This window comes from Temnothorax curvispinosus, unplaced genomic scaffold (assembly GCF_003070985.1).
Source record: "Temnothorax curvispinosus isolate PA1 unplaced genomic scaffold, ASM307098v1 QBEX01001498.1, whole genome shotgun sequence".
NCBI lineage: Eukaryota > Metazoa > Arthropoda > Insecta > Hymenoptera > Formicidae > Temnothorax > Temnothorax curvispinosus.
In genome coordinates this window covers 1,315,797-1,339,375 of record NW_020211278.1, presented here as the reverse complement: position 1 = coordinate 1,339,375, position 23,579 = coordinate 1,315,797, and the positions used below count along the sequence as shown (strand labels likewise).

General features: G+C 39.9%; 6 protein-coding genes across 8 annotated transcripts in view; 2 read left to right on the top strand and 4 right to left on the bottom strand.

Annotated features, from left to right (window-relative positions):
- The window catches only part of LOC112464843 (atrial natriuretic peptide receptor 1), a 65,507-nt gene that overhangs the window by 30,555 nt on the left and 11,373 nt on the right, over positions 1-23,579 (top strand). The window lies entirely within an intron of this gene.
- On the top strand, positions 5,693-7,307 carry LOC112464896 (heme oxygenase 1). The gene is made up of 3 exons (XM_025032175.1): positions 5,693-6,004; positions 6,411-6,609; positions 6,791-7,307. The coding sequence occupies exons 1-3, from the start codon at positions 5,905-5,907 to the stop codon at positions 7,248-7,250; spliced, it is 759 nt and encodes a 252-aa protein (XP_024887943.1). The 5' UTR covers positions 5,693-5,904; the 3' UTR covers positions 7,251-7,307.
- LOC112464886 (m7GpppN-mRNA hydrolase) lies at positions 8,760-11,191 on the bottom strand. Its single transcript, XM_025032148.1, has 7 exons — positions 11,092-11,191; positions 10,908-11,013; positions 10,645-10,789; positions 9,862-10,509; positions 9,600-9,762; positions 9,236-9,506; positions 8,760-9,020 (listed from the first exon to the last, which is right to left on the bottom strand). The coding sequence occupies exons 3-7, from the start codon at positions 10,686-10,688 to the stop codon at positions 8,779-8,781; spliced, it is 1,368 nt and encodes a 455-aa protein (XP_024887916.1). The 5' UTR covers positions 10,689-10,789; positions 10,908-11,013; positions 11,092-11,191; the 3' UTR covers positions 8,760-8,778.
- On the bottom strand, positions 11,287-12,553 carry LOC112464903 (probable phosphomevalonate kinase). Of its 2 annotated transcripts, none has more exons than XM_025032200.1 (4): positions 12,316-12,553; positions 11,858-12,063; positions 11,623-11,772; positions 11,287-11,542 (listed from the first exon to the last, which is right to left on the bottom strand). In XM_025032200.1, the coding sequence occupies exons 1-4, from the start codon at positions 12,450-12,452 to the stop codon at positions 11,424-11,426; spliced, it is 612 nt and encodes a 203-aa protein (XP_024887968.1). In that variant the 5' UTR covers positions 12,453-12,553; the 3' UTR covers positions 11,287-11,423. The 2 variants fall into 2 exon arrangements, with proteins under 2 accessions (XP_024887968.1, XP_024887958.1); XM_025032190.1 differs by having other exon boundaries at positions 11,287-11,548; positions 12,316-12,478.
- Positions 12,640-14,650, bottom strand: LOC112464917 (60S ribosomal protein L29-1). The gene is made up of 4 exons (XM_025032215.1): positions 14,561-14,650; positions 14,257-14,316; positions 13,044-13,108; positions 12,640-12,806 (listed from the first exon to the last, which is right to left on the bottom strand). Exons 2-4 carry the CDS (start codon positions 14,291-14,293, stop codon positions 12,687-12,689), a joined length of 222 nt encoding a protein of 73 aa, XP_024887983.1. The 5' UTR covers positions 14,294-14,316; positions 14,561-14,650; the 3' UTR covers positions 12,640-12,686.
- LOC112464861 (calcium-independent phospholipase A2-gamma-like) lies at positions 14,928-20,355 on the bottom strand. 2 transcript variants are annotated; one of them, XM_025032118.1, is made up of 9 exons: positions 20,038-20,355; positions 17,942-18,362; positions 17,493-17,862; positions 17,186-17,398; positions 16,981-17,004; positions 16,655-16,863; positions 16,344-16,542; positions 15,915-16,115; positions 14,928-15,787 (listed from the first exon to the last, which is right to left on the bottom strand). In XM_025032118.1, exons 1-9 carry the CDS (start codon positions 20,088-20,090, stop codon positions 15,534-15,536), a joined length of 1,944 nt encoding a protein of 647 aa, XP_024887886.1. In that variant the 5' UTR covers positions 20,091-20,355; the 3' UTR covers positions 14,928-15,533. The 2 variants fall into 2 exon arrangements, with proteins under 2 accessions (XP_024887886.1, XP_024887893.1); XM_025032125.1 differs by lacking the exon at positions 16,981-17,004.

Genomic DNA, 23,579 nt, shown 5'->3' with positions numbered 1-23,579 from the left:
CCAAATATCTCTACCATTTTTTTAGACATATGGATATTAATATTAATCTTGTGTACCTCGCCATCCTTTGTTTCTCTTTAAACGTAACACGCACTGGTGTGCGCGTTTATTTGTTGCACGACAATCATGATCTCAATGATGATTAAGACGCGTATTCTACGCGATGCAATTTCCATTCCCGAGGAATACAAATATTCTACATAACAATTTAATTTTTTATCATTGTTGTATTAACGTTTGTTAAATTATACGACTGAATGTGATAAACAGACATTAGATAGTATTTTGGGGATAGCGAAATAGCCGGCGAGGCGTTGCGCGAGGCGGCGCGAAAAATTCTGGCCGTGCAGCACATCGCGCTTCCGAGACGATCGCGAGATTCTCACGTTACGGTGACAAAGGTGTGTACTTTTTATTAATGCCGATCTCTGGCCCTGTTTTCGCAATACAACGACTTCTCAGTGAATCTGATCTCCTAGTGACGTCGACTGGGTAACTTCAGTCAAGTGTGACCATCTTGTATGACGTAGCCGCGCTTAGAATAACGAGCCGCGGGGACTATCGCGAAAGCGCGATCCATTCTTACGTTGTTTCGCGAATCTCGAAGAGACTCACGTAGAATGCAGCTGCAAAGTTACACGACATCGAGTGCGACATTCGCGACGACCGCAATTTGCCAAATGCACTTGCCGAGCAATTGTCGCTCGCGATTCTCGAGCATTTATTTTGCAAGACAGAAACAGTATCTTCAGGTGCTACATAAGTTCCCTCTAATTAACGCACAAGATTTAGTATATAAATATAAAGTGATATATATTTATATAACGTTGTTCGATGTAACAGCAAGAAACAGCAGGTCAATTATGATTTTGTTTTTTTCATGTAATCTAAATAATATATTTAATAAATATTGTATGTTGTATATACATATATATTCTACATTTTTATGTAAGCGAAATATTATATATCTGTATTTTAATTAAATTTAATTCGACGTTTTTTATAACCATAAAATAATTTTTTATTTTATATTTTATTACATATGCACACATGCGCACATTGCGTACGATATAATACCCAATAAAATATATATCTATCATAATAATTTCATAAACGATTAGAATTCTATAACTCGATTCGATGTTTTTTACATGACGTTTGTCTGGATATTTCGTTAAATCTACCAAAATTACAAGCTTTTCCCTGAAAAATTTTATATATCGAAGCAGGAGAACAGAAACTCACTAAAGTCGCGTGACATCGATCCAAATAATTTCGCGGTTGTGACCTCCCCGTTAAAAAAAAAGGGGAGAGAATTCCATAATTAATTACAAATAAAATATTGTCTAAATTCATGTCTCCTCATCGCGAGACATTGCGGCTCATAACAAACTTTAAAAAAAATAGACAAAGGTATTAGGGCCAATATGCTAATTTATATTCGCGTTTGATTAACGTGGCGTATTAAATCAAAGTTATACATATCCGCGCGCTTAGCATTCCGGATGCAGTATCCGCGAGAATCGCGGAATAACCGATGCGTGAGAAAATATTATTACAAATAATATTTCAGACCAAACGTGGTCTTCGTTGTGATTTTCACGACGACTCGTTACGATAACCCGCGTAAATTCGCGAGGGTGAACGCGTCGGTTCCTGGAAGATCCCGGCCGGGCATCCTGGCCGATCCCGGCGCAAATTGACGGTTATTTCCTCAAGCCGCATCTAGACTCGTTCTACGACGCACAACGGCTATAATAAGAGTAACGCGGTGTTAATAACGGACTCGGTAAAAAGCCGATTGACAATCAAGTGACAATACATTTCGTCGGCGATCAGGCCGGCATGCCGTCGGCGGAGCTCCATCGGCCACGCGGCCGCCGAGGGATTCGCAGCAGTCGGCACAACTTCGGAGCTACGAGGTAACAGGATAGCATAAAACGCCCTTCTCCTCTCCCGCCCTGGCCGGCCCTGCCGACGAACGACTCCCACCTCCCACCTCCGAGCGAAGGTACATATCTCCCCTTCTCCGCCGTGTAATATAATTTATCGCGCGTCATGAGCGCAACGAGAACTCGGTAAGACCGGGCAGATGGGCCGACGGGCGCAGGAAGCGGTTTCGCGAGAAAAGTAATTCATTGTGAGATAACAAATTAAGAGCAAGATAATATAATGAAGGCTGTAAAAGGAAATTTAGACGTGAGATGAGGGAGATGTTAGCAGAATCTTAATTTCAGGCTTAATTATACTCGTAGCTCGTTGAAGACTTTGTAAAGATGACGCGATCTCTTCCCTCGACATTCCTGCCGAGATAAATGATTCTCGATTTCACGAGAATGACGCTGTGGGTATACTCCCTGTTGATTCTAGACCGTAATTTGAATTTCGCTATCTCAGTTTCATCGGGGTTCGGCTTAAGCCGAATGAATAATGCATCTTTGCGCTCGTGGGCTAGCTCGCGACAGTTCGCGATGCCGAAAGGGCGTAACGTAGGAGTGTCCACAGAAAGATCGGCGGTACCGAAGAGTACCGGCCGTGCCGCAATGGATTTCGCGCGCATCTCGTTACTTAAGGAGGAAGCGGCCGCCGCGAAACCGCGTACCGGTCTGGGTGGAGTTTCCCGCGGCGTTGTACCGCCTTTGACAAATACTTGGAAACAGGGTAGCAGCAGCAGAACCTGGGGAAAGAGAGAGGGTGAATCGCCGTTGGGAAGCGGGGGATCGCGCAGTGACGGACTCGACGAGTCTCAATTATAATTAGCATGTCAATGATAAATCTCATTTAAGTTTTGCTCAAATCTCGTTTGAGCTTGCCATTTGAGAAGCGTCTTAAAAGTTTTATACTTAAAATTATATTAAATCTGACTTGTACTAATTATGTTGTATATTCGATATTTTTAACTTAAACTATTTTTATTTCTCAATATAACGTATGTCCTAATAAAACTTATAATAAGTCTTTAGTACAGAAACAACCTCAGAGGAATCTCTTTTTGCAACTCACGTATTTTATGTACTTCGAGATATAAAAACTTAAAATATGCCGAAAAGATTATTCCCATATCTCGATTTTCTTCATATAATCGTGTTTAATTCCATTGATATTAAACAAGCAACATTGCTATAAATACATGATGAAATTTTTTGGAAATTTTTACGTAAAATTTTACGTAAATAATTTTTAAGTATCTTGAGGCAAGAAATCATGAAATCTGTTAAAAATCTGTTTTTTTAATATAAATCTGTGCTTGAGAATAAGGATTTATCTTTACTGCTAATCATCTGCTTTATATAATATAAAATTCATAAAACAATGATTTTTTTACTTTTGTTTTGGCATTATTAAAACACAATATGTTATATATTGTATATCGTTATATAATCTTACGTATTAATATACGAATTATAAAGAAGAGAATAATTTCTATATCTCGTGGGAACGATGAAATGTCTGAATTTAAAATGTAATTGCATAAATGGCAAGAGAGAGCAGTAATATCCTCAAGCAGATTCAATTTCTACATCTCGAAATACACAATTAAAATACGAATTTTAAAAATAGATCATTTCTATATATCGAAGACTTATGAGAATTAATTAATAATTCACCAAAATATTTTGTACAATTGTAATTTCTAAGATTTATCAAATTTACTTTTAATTTTAATATCTCTTTAAAGCGCTTACACGGGTACGAGACACGTCGAGCCGCCACTGCGGTGGCAGCGGGAAGAGAAGGAGTGCGCCCATTTCCTTTCCTTTCCACCGAGGTGCGCTCATCGAGCGCGAGTCGCCACGTGTCCGGTCTGATCCCGCTCGGGCATGTTCCCCTGCGAACGCAAGACTCGAGTGTGACCCGGCCTGGGGACATGGGCACGTCCTCGGCGAAGGTCAACGGACTCCTCCGTTGCTCCACCGCGCCGTCCGCGGGGCGTGCGTGGGTGTGCACATGTGCGTGCGTACGTATATACGCGTACGAGCGGTACGTGGCCGTGCATGCGCGGGTCCGCGTCGCGTCGCCCTCCCCCCCCCCACCCCCTCCCCACCCCCTCCCCCGGTTAGCCCCGGTATCGACACGACCCACGTCATATTGCGGGCGAACGCGGGCGTCGAGGGGATGCCGACCAACGCGCGAGTCATGCTCCCCTGCTACGTTGCGCGACAGCTCGACATCTTGCGGTCCGCGCGGATTCCTTGCCGCGCGACGACGCGCGACGAGGTGACCGCGGAATGTACGCGCGCACACTCGCCCCGGAATACGAGACGCGCCGCGGCGAAGATGCCGAAGATGCGTCTCATCGGAAGCTGGATGCTCGTTTTCCAAAGAAGCGATTTGCCATGTTTTACTTTCGTCCGCATTTCTCTTCGCATGGCACCCTTCCGCACGTAAAATACAATCAGTCGCGCCGATTCGAAGAAGAGAGAGAGAGAGAGAGAAATAGAAGGACAGAAATTTGCAGGACGATTGAAATTTAAAGCTTGGAAGAGATAAATTTTATCGCGCGTACGCGATCAATCAGGCATTGATTGATCGATGATTTTGAGATTCACTTCATTTCGATATAAAATGTATTAAAATTACAGGGAATAATTTTGCAAAGACGCAAAAAATGAATGGCTGGATCTAAAAGTAGCAAGAGTTGAATTGGAAAGTCGGTTATTCTTCTTTTACGTCAATTTATGTAATTAATGTACATCTATTTTCTATGATTACATCATGAGACTCACGAGTTATTTTTCCACCATTAAATATTCCGTTTAATTGTATTTCAAATGTGAAGCAAAAGATACGTGAACCTATTTTTCCCTCTTTTTTAATTACCCTGAAATATATATCATAATTTAAAGAATTCTCAGGCTAATTCGTACCGAGTGTTTGCAAAATTACGAAATTGTATAAAAATTCTTGATGCTTTAGCCTTAGCGATATTTACACTGACTTTTCGCGGCTATTTTGACTCTCTTAATTTTTAAATTTCATTAAAATACTGACTTCGCGCGTTTTTCATAAAATAACGTAATTTGTAAACATGTTATAGCTATAAAATAGTAAATAATAAAAAATCCGCTCTTATCTAGAAATCTTCTTAAAAGTTCAGTTTTTTTTAATGCAAAGTAATTTATTTGCTATTTTGTAAATAGCTGATATTAATATTATAAACACTCGTGTTGTTTTCTTATACAAGAGGAAACCGAAGAGGAAACTGATTTTTTCGATGCAGAGTTCGGAATGTATTTTAGAATCTTCTCTTATCGAGCTATTTGATCAATTAGATCCGATTTCTGGTCCAAAATAGGCTATAGCTATATTTATTTTTTGTTCGACTTCTTATTTTCCGTTTTACAATAAATAGTATTTTTGCTCGAATTTTCCTTGACCGAATTACCGAGCCGAATCCTCGACTCGATTGAACGGATTAGCGAATCGTTAGCTTCGGAATTTTTCGATCTCTCCGCGCTTCGGAACGAGATTTTCAGAAATCGAATCGATCAACCGCGTAAAATAAAATAAAAATATGAAAAATCGAAGGAACAGCTGATCCGTGTGCCTCGGTACTAAAATTAGCGACAGGAAGGCGGCGTCGCTAATTAGCCCGGCGTGGGAGCGGCTCGAACGAGGCCACGGTTTCGCGCCGACGGACAAAATCGACATCTCGCGGCGACCTCGAGGCGGCCACGTGACCGCGTCACGTCAGTGCGCAGGGGCGGCCGGGGATGGTCGTCGACGTTCGCGGGCGCAGTGTTTTCACGACGATAATTTTCACGTGACAGGCCGCGGGTTAGTGCGCGGGAACCCGGCGATATGACGGTGTGAGATCCATCGAGCACTACGCACGTCTCTCTCGACGCACGTTAAACGCATCTTCTCCGACGCTCGCCCCGTTTACGCGCGCCCCGTTCCGAAATGCCGGATAAGGAGGAGAACTTTTGCAAGAAAATGGCAAAAGCCACCCGGGGGATACACGCGATCAGCGATGCCCTGGTGAACGCGAAACTGGCATTCGGTAAGGACCGCGAGACCCCGCCGGGAACTCCGGAGATATCGTAGATATCGAGGGGATCCCACCTGGAGTTCTCGGTACAAACTGCGCACTCGATTGCGTACTATGGCCAAAACAAAGATTTTCCGCGAGACAACAAAAGCTGATAAACAACGCTTTGTTCTTTCACTTTTATATATAGTGACCATTGTTTTGTGCCTTCAGTGGTCATTGTTAATTTTCTATAAGTCTTCTATTACTTGGCAAATATATTAATAGCATACGAATAATAAGTCCTGTGACTCAACATTAAGTGCTCTATATATCTAAATGCTATCTCGCAACAAAGAAAATCTAGTTCAATGATCGCCACAATGTGACGACTATAATGCTCAGCTTTGTATCGTATAGTCTTGTGCGCTACAACTAGGGTTTCTCGACGATTCCGTATGGGCTGATGGGCTTCTGGTTTTCTACGAGGTCTTTCGCTACCTGGAGGGTGCGATGATTAGATTAAGGAACACCAAAATTGGATTACTTCCGCTCAGCGAGCTGCAACGTACGGAGGCTTTCGAGCGCGATCTTGACCACTACTTGGGAAAGGACTGGAGGAAAAACTATAGTCCTAGGTACATGCTGTGTGCATACAACAGTATAGCGTACGACAGTATTGTGAAAATAAAATCGCTTTATGTTATGTCTCCTTCGCTTACAATGAGTAATACAGATATCAGTCTTTGAGTACAAGTAGTAAGTTGGTAATTATTACCAAAGAGAAATCTTAAACTTAAAATGTTTTACGAACTTCAGGGACAGCGTCGCCAAATATCTAATGCGCTTGAGAGAAGTGGAGGACACGGATCCCACTCTACTAATGGCGTATATCTATCACCTTTACATGGGTCTCCTCAGCGGCGGTATTCTTCTCCGGAAAAAGCGGCAGTTCGTGCAAAAGATCTCGCCCTTTAAAGCGCAACCGTCGAACGACGGTAGCAACGTCACGGACTTTGGACAGAACAGTATATTTCAGTTGAAGCGCGACTTGCGCGAATCGATGAACAGAATCGCGGAGACGCTGGACGAGGACACGAAAAATAAACTTATCGAAGAAAGTAAAATAGTCTTTGAATTGAATAACGAAATTATCAAAAGTGTGCAGACGGGCAGTCACGTTTTTGAAAAAATATTCTATTTTATCGGCCCAGTCTTACTGGTACTTTTTGTCCTGATTATCGTCCTCAATATCCTATACAAATACATTATACGTTAATAAACGTTAATTTAATTAACGCTAGTTTAACGTCAATTTACTTAAAAAAAAAAAAAAGTAAGATATACAATAGACTTTCGCTCGGCCAAAAAGTGCTGATATCAAAATCGAAATGTATAATATCGTTACTTATGCGCTATAATCTCGCCTTTATATAGTTATAAATATGGATTATTACTATTATTTGTACATGATTTAAGGATGTCCTGTTTCATACAGTTTACCATCATGTCGAAAATATTGGATTACCAAGATTTGGTAAGATCGACAAATTTTATCTATTGTGTTTCAAATCAAGCAAAAAAAAATTTAGAATGCTTTTAAAATCTTGCAATTTGCCTAAAGCTTCCACAAAAAAGAGCGACTTAATATTTCTCTTTGATAGATCTTCCTCTATAATCAGTTTCTTTCCATAACAGCAAATTCGAAATGTCGAATTTGCATTTTATCGTTATCATCATGTTAAGCAGGCCTGGTCAACTTGAAGCTCCATTGCCACGATACTTCTCCCTTTTCATCCACTCCCCGTGAATGAAAAGGGAGAAGTGTCTTGGCTCCGGAGCTCGAAGTAGACCAGGCCTGATATAAAGGGTCTGTTTTCCATTGCTGCACTAGCCGCACTAGTCTGAGAAGTGTACGTATACATTGGGTCTGTTTTCCATTGCTGAACTGGCTACATAGTTCAGAGTTTATTTTTCCTTCCAATGTGGAGTAAAAAAAATAGAAGTCTGAACTAGTGCAACCAGTTCAGCAATAGAAAACAGACCCATTGAAGCGTGAGAAACGTACATACGAGATTCACGCTTTAGTGTATAGGCCTGTTCGTTTTCGCTGCACTTCTGAACTACTACAATAAGTTAGAATGAAAGAAAATATATTTGTTTCATTGGGTCTGTTTTCTATTGCTGAACTGGCTGCACTAGTTCAGAGTTTATCTTTTTTACTCCACATTGGAAGGAAAAAGATGAACTCTGAATTAGTGCAGCCAGTTCAGCAATAAAAAACAAATCTATTCTAACTTATTGCACTAGTTCAGAAGTGCAGCGAAAACAAACAAGCCTCATGTACAGGTCTTGAACTAGTGCAGACAGTGCAGCAACAGAAAACAGACCCAAAGGATGCATTCGCAGAGCGCGTTATTAGCACTATTGCGTCATTCTATCCTTGTTTTACATTTAATGAGCGACAAAGATAGAATGCGATAATGCTAATAATGCGCTCTGCAAACGCGCAAATTATGAACGCCCAAAATTGTGCCAGCTGTCATATATACAATATACACAACAATAAAAATGCATGTACTTCGAGAGCTTTCAACTAAAACTTAAGTCAAACTTAAATTTATCGATATTATCTAAATATCGATCAACAATGTACGAGAATGTACGAACAGATAGTTACGTTTTAAACGCGCACAATTGACCAGCAAAGATAAGAGATGGTTAATATGATGGAATAACTCTCAAATCGATATCTGCACTTTCCCTATTTTGGTAATCCATTCTTCCGAGTTGTTGTATATACGTAGCTACTTTAGAACTTTTAGTATCGCCTGGATATCGTAACTAAAATTATCCCAAATCTTTGTGCGAAATTCAAAGGTAGGACTATTTTGTTTGCCCATGTAATTCTTCGTTAAAGGCGACGGACTGTCCAGACTTACGAAGGGGGGCGGCGGAATGGTTTTAAAATCTTTTTGCAATTTGCGAGCAGCTTCTCCGAACAGCAGCGACTTAATGTTTCCCTCCGGCAGACTTTTCTTGCGAGAATCTGAAAGAGAGAAATCAATTCCGATATAGTAAATCCGATATCACAATAATATCGGATTATTATTGAAAAAAAAATATATATATATATTAAAAAATAAACATTATTACTATAATTTAGATATCTCGTTAAATATATTATTTGTGGCAAGCGAGATCTGAAAATTAAATAGAAATTAAATAGAAGTAAGATTTAGATTATAAGTAAACTTAGCGTACCTTTGGCTTCTTTTTCAAATGGTTGCGCCTTGTAAGTAAAATCATTATATTTGATTGACTGAATCGCAGGATCAATTAAAAATGAACACGGTTGAGCAGGGCTGTCTATCAAGTGTTTAACTGTAGGTGATCGATCCTCTTCCTGATCTCCGAATAGGTTTCGTTTAAATGCCGTTTTCAACGCATCTTTCTTGCTGTCATTTACACCACGGCGACTGCGTGCCGGGGAAGTGTTCGATTGACGGCCAATCTTGAAATCAGGAACCTCGCTCTGTAAACGGAGCACGTGACAATGCATATGAAAGTATAGATTATAACAGAAATAAAAGTTAAACAGAATTTAAAAAAAATACAAGATATCTACTTGTGGCGGGCAAGTAGAAAAGTGATGGAAAAGCGGCTGCTGTTGCCGTTTGTTCTTTGAAACCGTCTCGACATCTCCCAACGATTTATGCCTTTGTCTTCGTACAGTTGCAATGGCGTTTCTCTCACGTTGCTGTTTCTCTTGAATCCACCGCTTTATCCGCCTGGACAAAAGAGCAACGTCGACATACACACACACACACACATGTAACAGAATTTTTCATTAAATATATGGATTTTGTAGAAAATGTTCAAATAATTACTTGACGAACGGCACCACCATGAAAAATGCATTTGGCCCAACGCCGATTTTCACTTTGGGTGTCATATCTTTCTTTGTGTTGGGCAAATCCGCTACGGCGAACCACTCGACGTTCTTTATCTCCTTCCGCGTTTTCGGTTGAAACTTCGTATCCTTTTGCACACCCGAAATAATGTACAGTCTCACTGTCTGATCGTTTATTACAGATTCAATGTACTCGTTTTTATCTATCAGGTTGGATATGTCAAAACCGGTCTCCTCCAACACCTCTCGAATGGCGCAAAGAAACGGCTCCTCATCCTCGTTGACCTTTCCCTTAGGAAAGCCCCAGCTGTTCTTCGCCCAGTAGCTTTGCACGAGCAGCACCTTGGTCATATCCTCGTTCAGCACAATTGCCCCGAACGTCGGCACGTTCTGCTTGTACTCTCGCCATTGTTCGAGCACAGCGTCAACATGCTGCACGTGCGGTTTCAAGAATGGTATGTGCTGAAATATGTGAGTGGCGAACTCCTTCATGCCGCACGACCTCAGCTTAGGATTCTCCTCCGTGCAGTAGAAGTCGAGATAAAACCAATGCGCCAATTCGATTTGAAAGCAAATTCGCACCAAATCCTTCCTCTCCTCCTCGGGCACATTGATAATGAATCGACTGCAAGATAAAATTTGTTAGATCCATTGTGTAAATATGACGAAACTGATGCTAAGAAGACACAAATATACATGCGATTCGACTATTTCCTATCAAATATCTTATTCTTATTATATTATTTCGATGGAAACCGACCTGCTAAGATCGTCAAGAATACCAGACGGAATTTTGTGCTCCATTATTCCATTCGACGGTTTCTGATCGACCGGCCTTGATGCTATTGACAATCGTGCGTGAACGCCAGCAAAGAATACGCTGTATAAAAATCGGCCCCAAAAATCTAGCGTGAAAAAAAAATCAGGATCAGTGAAATTAATCGAGATACAAATTTGTGCAAGCGCAACACGTGACCGTGGCAAACGATAATATGCTAAACAGTTACTTGAATAATTACTCACGTTGACCTGTTCTATAGGTCGTGGCACATTCGCCGATATATACTCGTCTGGATTGGAATTACTTTAAAGCGGACAACGCAACGTATACACTGGATCCACAATTATCCTGCAAAATCGATAAATATCATTTACGTAATACTTGAAGCTTAAATAACTTCGAAAATTATGTTTTTTCGGAACTAACCTAGCGGCACCAGTACCGCGCACGCAGAAGCCATATTGGCATTTAATCTACCACGACACGAGGCTCGCTCCGCGCGTCCTTCTTTTATTATTATTTTTTTCGTCCCGACTTTTGCGTCGTTCCGAAGCATTTCGAAACGTTCGCACATCGCGTACGTTACTGCGAGGGAATAAACAAAATCTTGTCGAGCGACACTTTTCATATTATACAAGAATGTTATATTGCATAAAAGATTGTAGTACATGACATTGCTTTCTTTTTTTTCCAAGGAAAGAACAAAGAGAAATTGCGAATTTATTTATTGCACGTTTGACAGGATAGAAAGAGCTTTGCTAGCTGACGAGGCCCAACAACTGTCGCAGCATAGCTTCCACGTCGCTGTCATCATCGTTCTCCAGCACCACGTCCCAGTTATCTACATCGTCCAAGTCGCACTCCGTTTCTGAATCATCTATACCTGCGGCGATTAAATTCGGTCCTGGTAAACCCTCGAAAGTGCTGGATTCTCTCTGGCGCTATAATATTTGTTACCTGGCGTGTAGACCCAGCCACGTTTCTGTCTGACTTCCTCGGGGCAAACTATCCGTACGGTTCTACAGGCGTCTCCAAAGTTTTCTATGAACCATTTGACGTCGGTTTTTCGTCTGACGTCGCTTATTATCCACACCGACTTGTCCCGCGCTGGAAAATACGTGCGTTTAGACACGTTTACGTAGAAATTAAACCAGTCATGATGTTTCATAAGGAGCTCTTTGGCTCGCAGTACCGTTACACATGTCAATAGCGGCGCGACAAAAGTAGCCGTAGTCCTTCCTCCTCATATCCTCACCCCACTTGACCATTTCCAGCCGATACTTTTCCTTGTATTCCCCATGTCCCAGTAATTGATCGATGTCGAGACCCAGAGATTTCGCCCAGTGTGATTTTATGGGTCCCGATAAGCGTATAATCGTGCCCCTTTGCGAGCCAATCCTGAAAATTGCGTAAACCAAGTGCTGTTTCAGAATGAAAAGATTACATTAATAATATATATTACTTAAGAGAAACATGGACTATGTATCCAAGTAAATAACAATCGATTCCTCAATTATCAAACACAGAAATGTATTTTTAATACAGCTTGGTATCGTCTCATCCTTATGTTAATTTTATGTCAATTTTCTGCTGAGTAACGCCACTTGCGTTACTTTATCTACGAATAATGACAAAATATCGTTGTGGTACCTGTTGTACAAGATATCGGTGATGTAGTCCTTTCCAGATTTCCTCTTGCCGCTAAATAAGAAAATCCTCGCCGGTTTCGTCGGACTACTCGCGATTTTCGTGACGTCGCGCGCGTCCAGCGTCCGGTCTGTGGCCATATTGACGTATAACTGTACGAGTCGTAAGTGGCATAAATTATTTAAAAAAAGCGCCGAAACGATAAAATATCAAGTCTGTATGGAACTGTACTTATCACCTACTTTCCACTCACTCCACTTTTATCGAACTACATACGAAATTACGAAACTAAAGAGAGGGTGAAACTGATTTTTTAACCACAAGTGTTTTTTTTTTCCAATTTATTTTGACAGAGTCATTAATTTACGCTGAAATTATTTCTTATTCTTAGCTTCACGAAGGGCCTTTCGTTGCTCTGCCCTCTTCAACTGGGCCTTCGGTTTCAGGTTATGTTTCTTTGCGAAGCGTTGGTTCCTCAAGAACTTGAGATCCATCTGAAAAGTGTGTGCAAAAGATAAATGTAGGATTTTATGATACGTGTGAGAATGGACATCACGAAAATCTTTAAATTATTTTAAACACTAAAGACACACATAGAGGGTATTATTTACTAAATGACGTTTCCTCTTGCACAATATTTTACATATCTTTTTCTTTTGCTACGTTAAAAGGCCATGAAACAAAATAGAGGAATGAATAAAAGCACAATAAAACATGTCGATAAAACTTACGCCGAGTGTGCTTTCGTGCCTGTATCTCTTTGGCTTTTTAATGCCATTTCGATGCGCCTTCCTGTCTGAAAATATACAAGAATCAACAGTTTAGCCAGTGATAATTTAAATGTTAGATTTATCTAAAGAATTTTACATTAAATATTTTACTAAATTTAACCCTAGAATCCATGACTGGGGTCGATTTCGACCCCAGGCGAACTTTGAACTACGCTCCTGAGCTAGCGAGTGACATTATCGACTCAGGACCTGAACCATAATTCATTTCAACTTTCTAAAAGTAGGGTTATGTCGGGCGCAGCGTTAGTTGTTCGCTAGCAGTGAAGTAGCACAGTCGCAAAGCGGGCGTGGGGTCGATATCGACCCCAGTCGTGACTTGCCGTTTGAGTTTCGTCACGGTAAGCTAATTTTATTTTTTTGCTAGAATCAATATATATCATGTATTATTACGTAATCTGAGCATAAATAGTCATAAATATTATTTAAGACGAAATATCACACAATTTAGTCGGTAAAAATCCCGTTGCCTATAGAAGATTGACATTTCGCAGAAAATGGCTGGGCGATATAATGTTTCATTTTTTTCATATTTTTTACTATTTTGTATCAAATAAAAATGAAATAATACTTAAAATACAATTTTTTATGGTTTTTTCATCGACTTTTTCCGTATTTCAACTTTGCGAATTTCTTCATCTTTATAGTCCCAAATAAATATACTTTTTGAACAGAACATAGCGATGACAATTTTTTTCTAATAGTCTAATGTGTCCTCTTTAAAACCCCGTTTGAAATTTTAAAATCGGTTGATTACAAAAAAAAGATACAAATTTTTGTTTAAAAAAAGAGGTTTTTGCTGATTTTCTGCGTTTTTCAGTCTTTAAATGGATTTTTCACTAACTAAACTTGAGTAAAATTAAATTTACCGTATACCATTCTCTTCGTTATTAAAAAACGAAGAAATTCATGTAGGTTTAAAGGCCCTTTATTTCTGTAGGACCGGTTTTACGATCAAATAAAGCGTGGGGTCGATATTGCCCCCAGTCATGGATTAGAAGGTCAAAAAAATGTATCATGGATTCTAGGGTTAATATATACAATTTGATATTTCATAATGCTACCTCAAAAGCATTAAAATTATGTGAAACATCTATGTTTATAAAGATGCAACTCTCTCTAGATTTTCTGATAATTTATTGTAAAATATACTTACTCTGGTTATGATTTGTGTGATTCTTGGACTTGGCCATCTTCTGGATTTACTTATTCCTACCTGTAATAATATTTCATTATTTCAAAACACTGCTGTAAATATATTAGTAGTTGAGATTGAGGTTAGGAATCGTGAAGGAAAAACTATCATCTCTCAAGTATTCACGCACATAATACACGTGAGAAAGTACAATGATTTTGTTTAGTAATAAGTAAAAAAAGTTGCGATTCTTTAAGTATATCTCGATTTTAGCAGATTGAATGGATTTTAACAGGGAAAATAATAAAACTTCGAAAAACCGTACGCAAGCTTTCGGAAACGGAAGCGGGAAGAAACGTGGTCGACGACACTGGTCGAACGAACGTGCTGCTGAAAATGGACCATGTAGCGACGCCAGCGCCAAACGACTCTCACAACAATCCTTTATGATTTGAAATACATTTTGTTAAAATAATACCATTTAAAATAATATAAATACAATATTTTTAAAAATAATAAAAAAGACAAAGAGAGATATTTTAGAAAGAATATTCAAACTCTTTCAAAAAAATGTGTATTTAAAATACCAAGTATGTTAAAGTTTTTCTCAACTCTTCTGGAATAAAATTATTCTAAGCAATTCAATTCTTATATTAATTAATTTCAATTTTTATTTAATTTTTTACACACTTAAAATGTGATGTTTTTATTGAAAATTTTGCATACATGCATACATATATTTATAGTGAAGAAAAATATATGAAATACTCAATATATACTTAACACATTCACAAGTTATTTTGATATGAAGATACATTTTGCTCTTGTCGACTTAAAAATATATAATTTTACACTATTGCCAGAATAATGTATACAACAAAATATAGAATTATACTGATTAATCTTAAGCGTGTTCATGTACTACAAAGTATATCACAGCCAAATGCTAATACTAATAATGATTCCACATTAATCTAAAATAAACTTCTCATTTATATAGATGTCGAATCATTATCTTATTAGAACTAATTACTTTAAATAAAAGTTTAACTAGTTACAAAAAAAAAACTAATATAAACGAGCATAATACAAAGCATAGCAACACATTTTAAAATATGTCTATTGCACTGTTCTATTGTACTATTCAAAAGCATTATTGAGAAGGTATTATTTGAAAAGTTTTAGCTTGATGTCACAACATGTGAGAGGTACAAAAGATTGTACTATAAATATCCGTGTGATTTTTGCAAACGCAAATCGCACTACGGAATGCATATCGATATTTGAAGTATCGCTCTTTATAAACCGAATAATTGTCTTTGCAGCACAATCCAATCCGTGACTTTTTGCTGGATCCGTCGTTTTTCCAATAGAGCCGTAGCAGCCTTTTGAAATTTCTCTTCGTTTCGACGTACGTACATCCTTGCATCCTGTTCCATCAGACTGATCTTTTCGGGTCGGATTTCCACCATCGATAACATTTCCGTTAAATAAGGGTTAAATCTGAAGTAAACGTGATCGGGTAGCAGATCGTTGAGCATCGTATGTACAGCTGAAAAACCGAGATTGATGTTACAAAAAACTAATCAATTTTACCAATTACATTTTTCCTTAATTTATTTCCAAATAGCAGCAATGCAGTTAATTAGATCGCCTTTGTTATATCATATTAGTATTACCCTCTGTATCGGTGGCGCTATCCAGAATTTTGTAAAACTTCTCTCTCCAGCTCGAGAGTGCTATCGCTGGAGATTCGCTTTCGTTGATGCGATGTGGGATTCGACCTGTTCCGAATGATATGACGCATTGGATCGGATTATTCGGCCACAGTTGTTTGGCTTCGTGTATCGCCACAGCGCACGGGTTATTTACCAGAATACCTGAAGCAATATAATCGTTCTCGATGACATTGCGAACATTTTTATTTGATTTTTATACGGTTTAGGGCCGGTTTTTCCAACTTGTTAAGTAAACTACCTAATAGTTAAATCATATATGTCTTTGTTTATCCTTTTCATTAAACAAAGATAGACGATTTAACTATTAGTTAGCTTACCAACAGGTTAAAACAACCGGCCCTTACTCGCCGGAATAGTCGCGTAGCTTACCGCCGTCCTGATGAAGATAATCGCCGTATTTATATTCCTCAAAGTAACTCGGTGCAGCAGCTGACGCTCTCACAGCTTCCCACAATTTGTACTTGTGAGACCCCATGTACTGGCTCTCCACTCCGTGCGGAAACGTGTAATTTCTAAACACGTAAGCCATAACGTGCTCGTGATTTACCACGGCGGATATTGCTGCAAACTAAAAATGCAGACACAGTTGAACGCCTCTCTACATTCAAATTACCTCGCCTGTACAAGTCATGCATTATGCATTTTCTTTCGCTCGACAATATATATTAAAATCTACACACCTTCGGTGCATTTGGATCGCGCGTGGTCTTAATAAGAATCTTGTCGCCCAAATGCTCCGCTAATAATTTTTCCCACAACGCGGTATCGTAATACGCGTGACTCCAGACTAGACTGCTCGTGCCTTTTATAGCACTCTGCGTGAATACCCTGGTGCTCAGTTCCTTGTACAATGACGAAACTTCATCCAATGACTTTCTCTTGTGTCCTCCTGCAATAGCGAGTGAACAATAAAGCTTGCGATAAACAGTAACTTCACAAGACATTCTTTTTACATGCGGAACCATCCACATGCGAAACATGCTGTAAATCCACGTAAAAAGTTTACCTTCCAAAATATCCTTTGGCAATACTGCATATAGATGACATACAAATTAATTTGGACGCACACAACAAACTTGTTACAAACGAAAAATTAGTAACTCTTTATATTATAAAAATTAATAACTCTTTCTAATGTTATCTTGTAATAATTAATGATTATTAAGAGACTAATCAATGAATATTTCTAGACTCCTACATTAAGCAATTACCTAATACAGCAGCGAGAATGGCTCCTGTGCTCACGCCGCATATATAATCGAACATTTCGTAAGTCTTCTTCCCCGTGAGTTCCTCCAATTTCTTCAGCATCTCTATAACCAATACTCCGCGAATGCCGCCGCCGTCGATCGACAGGATTCTGATACCCCGACCAGGTAGAGGATCGATGTAACCCATTACAGCCAGCGCTTCTCTAATAGATGCTGCAAGAATCACGTTGAAGTAATCATAAGTAACCGTTGTCAATGGTAGAAGGTGGTCGCATCGTCATTCAAAATTTATTTTTCTCTTGTATACCTTTAATTTGTTCATCCTTCGTCTTTTGACGAGTCCTCAATAAGATTCGAATCGCTCCCTCTTTAATCGCATAATGTCTTGCCTCTGGATACTGATCGACGTGCAACAACAAATCCTCCAGTCTGCGCAACTTCGAGGCATTTGACTCGGCCGACGCGATGCTGTTCAAGACGTGACGCGTGCGGGAGACGATGCTGTGCTTCGGAATATTGCTGTGGATGTTCACCTTCCACTTCGGTATGACGACGGCACTTGGCGTAGCTTTGGGAGATAACTTGGGGAACAACGTGGAGAAAATTTGCAGCATTGTTACGCCATCCTTCGATTCAGCTTTGTCGGGGATGCCTAGCTGTCCTGGCTCACGAGTTTGCTGCGCAGAGAAATTTAACTCTTCGCACAAAAAGCACAATAAATACTATTATTGCCTCGTCCAGTTTACAAATAATTACCTGTTGTGTTTTCGGTTGCGCGGCTCTTGGATCGGGATCGGCGACCGATTCTGCTTGCTCGGACACTAACGTTAGCTTCACGTTCTCCGGATCATTGCCGTCTTTGTGCTTTGTGCTCGAGGTCTTGTCGGTATCGGTGGTGTTGACAGATCCCGAAGACGATCCCAATTTTCGTATCGTCTCGAGCTGCGAATAGGTTAATTTCTGCAGGCTATCCAGCCAATCCTTGGTGACAACGAGCTGTTGATTCTTCTCGTAGTTGGCCTTGTTCAGATAGTCTTTCAATTGCGATATAAGCTTCCACTGATTCTGCATGGACATTGTGATGGTCTTTAAATCATTTATAGAGCGTAAAAATCTGTCTGTGGCGCTCGTTACATTTCCACCGGCGTCCTTGCCAGCCGCGCTATCCGTAAGTTGCCTGTAATCAAAAGACACTCTTTTTTTTCTGCATTTCTGACAAGTACAATCGCATACTGATCTTATTCTTTCCGCATTTGCAAAACGTGAATGCACAAATTGTTGCAAACTCATAGAAATAAATTTTAAAGTGATTTCGATCCCAAACTCCGATCAACTTGATTGGCAGAATCGCCGATCAAAAGCAGAGGTCATTTAACGGCACAACCCTCCCTTTGATATCTTTTTATGTCAAACAGCAAAATGTTTAATAATTCTGGTACAGGTACGATTTGATAAAATTAATCGGAGTTTGGTCGAGATAATTCACTCTCGGGAATAAAGAAGCACCGAAGTCGAAAGTATAACCTCTTTATTGTTCGAGAACGTTCACGTTCAGGTAACGCGCATGTTCCTCGTCTACTTCCATCTTGCGATCGCAATTATTATACGCGCGCGTAGCTTCTACCAGACTGAGAACTGAATTCACTGAATATCGATTCGGATTCGGAGTGCCGCGACAACGAAGGAAAACGGAATTCCGTCGCCGCTCGACGCGCCGTCGCCGACGTATTTTCCACAGCTGTCAAAGTCAGCTGATCGCGCGAGGGATCGAATTGGATCGAACGAGAAGACGTCTGTCCTTTTAAGCCCTTATCGGACCACGGATCGGGATTGAGATTGGGTTGAAATTTGACCATTCGGAGTAAAGTTCACTAAACCTGATATCAGCCCTTCTTTATTCTGATTGATTAAATTTCAATCCAATCTCAATCCCAATCCGCAGTCTGATATACGGGTTTTAGGGCCTGTTCGTTTTAGCTCAACTTCTCTCACAGTCTTTTCTCCTTTTCGCTCCAACGTGAAAAGGAAAAGAGAAAAGACGAACCGTGCAAGAAGCTCAGTTAAAACGAAACAGGCCTCTTCTCTCGAGTTGTCTAACCTGACCCGTGGCTCATTCGCCTGCGTCTGTGCGCATTTATATGACTTTCTTTTCTTTTTTTTTCCCCCCCAGAAGATTACTAATTCAATTATCGTGCCGACATTTCGATAACGTCATGGAGGATCATTACTGGCGGATAGCAGATACCGTTAAATGACTCAGCAGCTATTTAAGTCGACAATGCATTTCCGTGCAACGGCTTTTCGTTCGCTAGATGAAATTACAACTGGCGATGACGCACGCGATCAAAGTAGTTTAGGCTGATTTCGATTAGTTTCAATTAACTTAATCGGATTAAGTTTCCATTTCCACCAATATGTAGATTAACTTTATTCTCGATTTAGCTTTACTTTTTCATCATTTCCTTTAGACGATGATAAAGAGTAGGCTAAACCGAGATTCAAGTTTAATCCGCATTGATTGAAATGGACATAATCAACAGAATTGTTTCCAGCAAAATTTCGAGCTATATGATTCGTTGTCTCCATTTAAATTTCTTTCCCACGTCAACAAATAAAAAAATATATTCTGTCCATAAAAAAAATAGTTAAGGCGTTACTCGACGAATCAGTCGTATAATTTCGGTGGAAGTCATTTCAGAATTGTTTCAACGAAATTAATTTTATTTAGGCAAAAAAATTTAGGGTTAATTTTACGCTCGTTCCTCAACAAATCTGCAATTTCTTTATATACACTTGTCACACAATCTATACGTTCTGTTCTTTATTGTAAATCAAAGCGTGATCTCACTCACCTAGTTAACACAATGCACTTTCGGCAGCGCGTCGCGTGTCTATTAAAAGACATCGTGAGGATCGCAGCAGATCAATATATCGACCCGCGCCACTCTCTATCTCCTCTTCCTCGGAGATGTTTCAATCAAACGCCAACAAAGTCAATTCGTTCAACTTTCCTCTCCGCAAATGTTTCGAAAGAGGATCGAAATTGACAGTTTCGATTACCAAAACTGTCAAGAAAATCAATGAATTGAATTGAACCCAATCAATCTTCGCGATGACAGAAGAAGAAAGAGAAATATATGATCGTGTTCCGCCGCAGCGTCCGTCTAGAACTTTCGCGCTGACACTAAACGCGACTCGGCGCCGTTTCAATTCTTATACGAGTGCAACACGTGACGTCCCGGCGAGTTTGCCAGCTCGCCTCGTAAATAAAGATCGTACGACGCCGACGGAGCCAACCAGAGGTGGTCGCGCGACACCTTCGTTTACCACGGTGCAACGACATTTGGGCGAAGACGAAGGGCGGAGGGTGAAGAGAGAAGTCGACAGGTTCTCGGAAGCTGAGTCAAGAGACGATCTCATCACGATATGTTTGTTTACGTCCGGTCTTCCGTACGCGTCCAATATCGCGGTTATCCCGCGGCATGCGCTTCCCTCACGCAAGACGACCAAGCGCGATGTAAACATTGAGGCACGTGCATCTGCTGTCATGTGCGCGATTTCGACAGCTTCCTGCTTCGTCCACAACTCTCGCGAATTAACTTCGTATCTCGTCCGACTTCAGCGACGTGCGATCTGATTATTATACTATAATTATTATGGTAGATTGTTTGCGCATCGACATTTGCGCGTTGACTCTAACGCCCTTGTTTTCCCGTCCGATGATTCATTTCAGATCAATCGTATCAATAGCACAATAGCGTATCAATAGCGATACTAAGTAATGCCAAAATATGCGAGCGTCGCATTTTATCGCTCTCTTGAACAACATAAGGCCGGGTATTCATAGTCGGTTCTTATATTTAAGACCATCTTAAGTACAATCTTAAGATTTCATTAACCAATCACAGAGCCGTATTAGCATCTTAAGATATTACTTAAGACGGTCTTGAAATAAGATCTGATTATGAATACCGGCCATAAGAAACGTTGCTGCAATGATTACTAAATATAAATAAGAAGCAAAGTCGTGCGATTAATTCCACACTCCTGTCTTCATTTATGAAAAAATAATTTGGTATGAATGAAAGATTGTTCCAGTTTTCCGAAATTTTCTCGATTTTACTTCCAACATTTAATATCGTGCCAATAATATTACATCAGGTTGCATAATAATTTTTCGAAAATACGATATTAGGATAGGCATTGAAATAATTACGAGACTTTCAATTTTCTTCATTTATTTAGCAGCAGCGAAAAATGCTTTACAAATAAATATTGAAATACGTACTTATCGCATTCCCTTAATCTTTAACCCTTAAATGAGCGATTTTTGTAGCATTCTGAGTACTTTTTAAATAAATAATAGGCCTTCCTATCCAGAAGGAAAAGAAGGCCAGAGAAAGCCCTTCACAGATATGCAAATAAGCCACGCATTTTCAGTTCGAACTTCATAAAAGAGATTATATTACATAATATATCGAGAAGTTGTTTTGCATATATGCAAAGCACTTAAGGATTAAGACAATTCCACTTAAGAGAAAACTAGCACAGAAACGAGTTAATAAACGGCTACCAAAATTCCTGAGAAAAAGGGTTACGTACTAAAATAACAGTTGCGCGCTTCTAAAAAACAACAAACAGGTGTATATAGTATATAAAGTTAAATGCGATTGTTTATCACGATTGTTTATCACGTTTATTTCGTCTAACATAAGTCGCCTGATCGCCGCGACAAATAAGTACTTGTGCGCACGTCGTTTTTCGAACGAACAAACACGTCTCTCCGGAAGACCATGATTTGGCTCGCACGTGGATCGGGTGATGTTACGACGTCATGCCGTAAATCGAGAAAGGCTAGCTCGCTACACAAGGAAGTCATCCCGATTGGCTCGTGCCCAGATGACCTTGCTGGCTGACTGGCCGAGTCGCGGAGGCTCGATCGTCGTATCGCGCCATTTTTCTTTCACAGAAAATTGGCTCGCTACGGACTCCGTTAAGCCGTAATGACGCATCCATTCACGCACGGATTACACGTCCGTCTCGATGAGGACGGAACCAGGATTTCCGGGTGCGCGATTGCGTATCGTATCGTTCCCTCGAATTATTGATATTTATGATATTGTACCGGAGATGCTTTATTCCAGAAATTATGCAATTATAACAAAAATAAACGATAATTATTATAAGACGTACAATAATGATATTAGATGAATGATAAAGATATTAATAATGATATTGTCACTGGCCATTGCTATAAGATCGTAATTCCGTATCTGGAATATCTCTCTGTTATCATTTAATGATTTATATATAATCAATACTTTGCCGACCGTCCGCGTAGATAATATATCTGTTTCATGATCCATTATTAAACGGCTAAATGGATAAATCCACTGGCGAGTCTGTCCCAGGGGAATGTGTTTTAATATTAAAACACTCCTTTTTCAAATTAAAAAAATCAGTTTTGCTGCATCTGCTTTAAAAATCTAGGGAAAAAAATGCATGAAGTGTTAAAGCAAAATCAGAAGTTTCACCACGTCCTCGTCGTTAATCTTGAAGTAAAAGCTAAGCGTGATACTAAGAATAAGAAAAATATCCAACTAAATTTTGCCGACAAACACCTTCCATTATCAGGATCCGTTAGTGGATAGACCTATCTGTTTTGCGTCACATTCTTCTATGATTCTTAATTATAGTTTGTAGTAATAAAAGAAATTATAAGGAGAAGAAAAAGGATATTTTCAAGATCAATGCAGATCATAAAAATTGTGCGGTGCTTTATTCAGGGTGAAACTCTTACGATTTACAGTAAAGTGTTAATAGTTCTATTATTTTTTTTTTTTAGAATTTTTCTCTGGCGAAAGAGATCCCGAGGATCATAGACACTCCTAAATCAATCCGGCCACAATTTTACGTTTATCCTCACTGTCGAACACGCTATAGAAGTCCTATAATAGAATCTCGCGTGTTCGCTATACCCAACAGAAAATCCCTCGGGAGGTTTAACGCTACGCGCCACAATGCACTTCATTCTGCTGAAAGGCTCATCCGCCGGTAGCCGCGTTATCTCGAATCGATGTACTTTCGACGCGGATTCTCGCATCTTGGATTTCCCAGGCATGCGTGCTTGTACAGGGTGCTTCAGATCAGATCCGCCCGAGCCGCCCTTAGCGTACAGATCATATGCGGTTGCGCTAGTAGGGAAAAAATCACTTCCATCAACCCCGAGAAATCCGTAAAGCGGATCCGCGACAGCCTGCATATCACGCGTATACAATCGGCACAATTGCCGTCGGACATTGGAAATCCGATCGAGGCTCAGATTCGCTGCATATTTATTTTCGCGAGAATTGGCACGAGATCCTGTTTCACGTGTTCACCGGAGAGCGAAATC